The sequence below is a fragment of the Merops nubicus genome, unplaced genomic scaffold, assembly GCF_000691845.1.
Source record: "Merops nubicus isolate BGI_N331 unplaced genomic scaffold, ASM69184v1 Scaffold53527, whole genome shotgun sequence".
In the NCBI taxonomy this organism is placed as follows: domain Eukaryota; kingdom Metazoa; phylum Chordata; class Aves; order Coraciiformes; family Meropidae; genus Merops; species Merops nubicus.
Genome location: NW_008623357.1, coordinates 1 through 3,384, shown reverse-complemented (window position 1 = coordinate 3,384; position 3,384 = coordinate 1). Strand labels below are relative to the sequence as shown.

Here is a 3,384-nt window from a genome sequence, read left to right as displayed (position 1 = left end):
CTGTTCACCACGTGAGGCAGCTGCGGCACCCCACAGTTACTTAACTTATCCGTGCTGCTGGCTGAGCCCTTCAAGGCAGTTTGTTTGGAGGCAAATGGACAGCTGGACACTGCGTTTTCTTGCTTGATAGGGACACCAAAGAAATGCTGAGTGGGCTGCTGCTTCTCCTCGAGGCCATTGCTTCTCTTCCGCTTCTGCAGCTGCATGCGTAGCTCTTCCACCTGCCTCTGCTCTTGCTGCAGCTTCCATGTCAGTTCATTGATGACCTTCTGCTTCTCCACCAGCATCTTGTCTTTCTCTGTGTCAATCCCTTCCAGCTCCAGCTGAATGCTCCCTCCATTCATGCTGCTCATGAGGCTTTCTTCAGCACTGCCGTGAACCGGAGATGGCTGGAGACCAAACTGTGGAGAAGACATGGGCCCGTCGTTGAATGTGTCTGGCAAAGAGCCGCTCACAGAGAGGTCGGAGGAGGCTGGAGAGATGGGTGGGGTGGAGCTGGTGCTGCCAAAGTGGTAGAAGCCATTTGATAACATGCTGGTGGAGGACTGCGACTGGTAGCTGGAGAGGGTGCCTGTCGGCGTGACAGGGAAGGTGACGGTGGTGATCTCGCTGAAGCTGGGCACCGCGCTGGAGCCGCACTCCTGGAAGGGCCGCAGCCGCTCCATCAGCGCGGTCTTGGTGCCCGACACGGGCAGGCCTCGTATGCGGAGCTGCTGTCTCAGCTCTGACACCTAGAAGGCAAGTCACCAACAATCAGTCCCAATGGCCTATGAGCACTTTAGAAACCCAACATTTTTAACAATGAGTCTCAGCTCACAGGCTCCCAGATTCCTGCTTTGAAGCTCTGACCCCTGCAGGTGCTCACTGTCTCACCTACAGTCACCAGAGTCCCCAGGCACAGCACTGACCACTGCATGTCCTGCAGGATCTTGACCTTTCCTAACAGGAACACCTTCCTTCTTCCTCCAGGAACTGTCACTGATCTCCATGAATGAGCATTGGTCCTTGGACCACAGAAGTAACCCAAGACTCCCTTCCTAGCAGTGGGTTTCTACATGAGCAGAGGACTTTCACACAGACCAGGAACCAGCTAATGGCATCCTTTATCTCAGTGAATGTGACCACATGCCCTGGAGCCAGATACTTCATGTTCAGGAACCTGCACATGGTTGAAGCATCTGCATCAGGGTGTTGCTATGGCCAAAGTTACGTTATTTCTACCTCAGCTTATTTCTTTGTCTAATAATGAGTACTGGCCCCAGGTCCCTGCTCCCAAAAGGATTTGGCCTTCCCCATGGATGAAGCTCCATTAGCAAAGTATACAAGAACTGTTGCTGTGAGTGACTCTCCCTCATGCCCCACCTGTCTTGCCTACATGAGACATTTAGGTAACTGTTCAAAGCAGTGCTCACAGCTGCAGACTCCAGGAGATACCTGCTTGTGCAGAGAGCTGAGCTGTCCTGCCTGCAATGAGCTCTGAGAAGCTGAGTCACTGAGCGGAGGCCATGCTGACCTCCCAGCTTCTGGTTGGTCTGCTAGCAACATCCAAGATGTCCACCACAAACCCACAGAAGGTATGGAGCCATGAGCAGCAGGAGCAGCAGCACAGATCGTCCTTTAGTCCTTGACCTGATGGCCTAGCCTGCAGCCACCTCACGTTATACCTAAGGCTTGCAGATAGGTGCTCTGAGCAGCGCACCCACGCGTCACCCGCAGAGCAGCAAACCCCTGTGTCCAGTCACCGCCACGGCAACCAGCTCCTGCCCCAGTGCCAGGCACTCCTGGGCTTGCTCCCAGCCCGGTGGCTCTGCAGGGCCAGCTCAGCCTGTGGCATGACACGGCACGCTGCAGGGGTAGCAAAGCACATGCAGGCTATAAGATCCTGCCCCTGCAGTGACAAAATCGGCACTCACTTTCAGATCATCCAGGTTAGATGGCAGAGGGCCTGGCTTGATAGATGAGACACAAGTCTGGCCTGAAAAGGTGGTTTTCACAGGAGAAAGAGGAGTGTTGTTGAGAGAAGTTGATGAAGAATTTGAACTTTTGACCACTTGCTCATTTGATTGCCTGAAATAACAAAGGAGATTTGGGGTAACTCGCCTGTCCCCTGTGGTCTCTGTGCCCAGCGTATATCTCTTTGCTCCCTTGGGGCTGCTATCTCCTGTATGAGACCTGAAGGACTGCCAACCTCTAGGAAAACCAGGCTGGGCTGTAATGTGATTACTGGTGACCCACCAGCAGGTCACAGGTGCCTCAGCCAGTGCACAAAGCCAGAATGGCTTTGCAGGGGACCGCTGTTGCCAAGCTTGCATGTTCCACTTGCATGTACTACTCCCCTTGTGCTGGAACAAGTGGGTACAGCACGGGAAAGCCTGGAGAGGGGTGGGACTAAACTCTGCTATTGCCACTCACTTTAGCTGGACTTGGTGCATCCCTGGGTAGCTGAAGTGCTGCTGTTGCTGCTGCTGCTGCTGCTGCTGGCTGAGGATCTGGAGCTGCAGAAAGAGCTGCTGCTGCTGGAGAAGTCTGGCATATGCAGAATCCATGGGTGGAGGAGACTTCTCTGCCTTCTGGTCTGGAGGAATGTACTGGTGATACTTCAGCTTCTTCACCTTGGGCTTGGTGTCCTTGGGCTTTTTGTGACGGTTCTTGCTATCACTGGATGATTTTGACTGTTGGTTGAAGAAGGAAAGGCATTAGCTGGGAGAAGAGCTCCTGCCACCCTCAACTCATGGGCCTGGGACAGAGCAAGGGCAGCTCATCTTGCCACCATGACACTCCAGCTCCAAGAGCTGCTGGGCCTGCATGGGGACCCCTCAGGTCCCTGTCCAATCTCAGTTGTGCAGTTCTCTCCTGGCCTGGAAGGTATTCCAGTGTTGCCCTGTATCTCCTTCTGCTCCTGACCCCAAGGGACATATCCAGTGCAGGCCCTGACCAATCACCTCTGGCAAGGTGTGACGCTAAACCTCATACTGTTACAAAATCAATCAGATCGTGGGCTTTGCCAACACGCTTTGTCTCCCTGCATGATTCCAAGCCTCAAAGGCCAGACCCCTACATGTCCCACCCAGGTGGGGTGCAGCCCACGGGCACCACGGGCCTGGGAACAGCCCGGGGCTCATTGGGTCTGCGGGGCTTGGCGTTACCTTGGCAGCGGAGGGCACCGGGGGTGTCGGGCTCTCCTGCCCTGCCGGCTGCTTGGGGCTGTCACAGCGGCCGCCCTGCCCCGTGGCGGGGTCCTGGCCCTTGGCTCCCTGGAGGGGATCCTGCAAGGGAGAGGCGAGCCGGACGATGGGACAGGGCGCGTCCCCGTGCCCCCATCCGTCCCACATGCCACAGTCCGCCCCAGTCCGTGGCACCCACTGCCCCAGGCTATCCCAGTCC

At 55.8% G+C, this 3,384-nt stretch overlaps 1 protein-coding gene across 1 annotated transcript; it reads right to left on the bottom strand.

Moving 5' to 3' along the window:
• Positions 1-5: 5 nt before the first annotated feature.
• Positions 6-3,266, bottom strand: LOC103777471 (myocardin-like; the record flags this gene model as incomplete). The annotated part of the gene is made up of 4 exons (XM_008945026.1): positions 6-731; positions 1,914-2,067; positions 2,413-2,672; positions 3,147-3,266. Coding segments are annotated over 4 exons (1,260 nt in total), but the record flags the coding sequence as incomplete, so codon positions are not given.
• Positions 3,267-3,384: the final 118 nt, after the last annotated feature.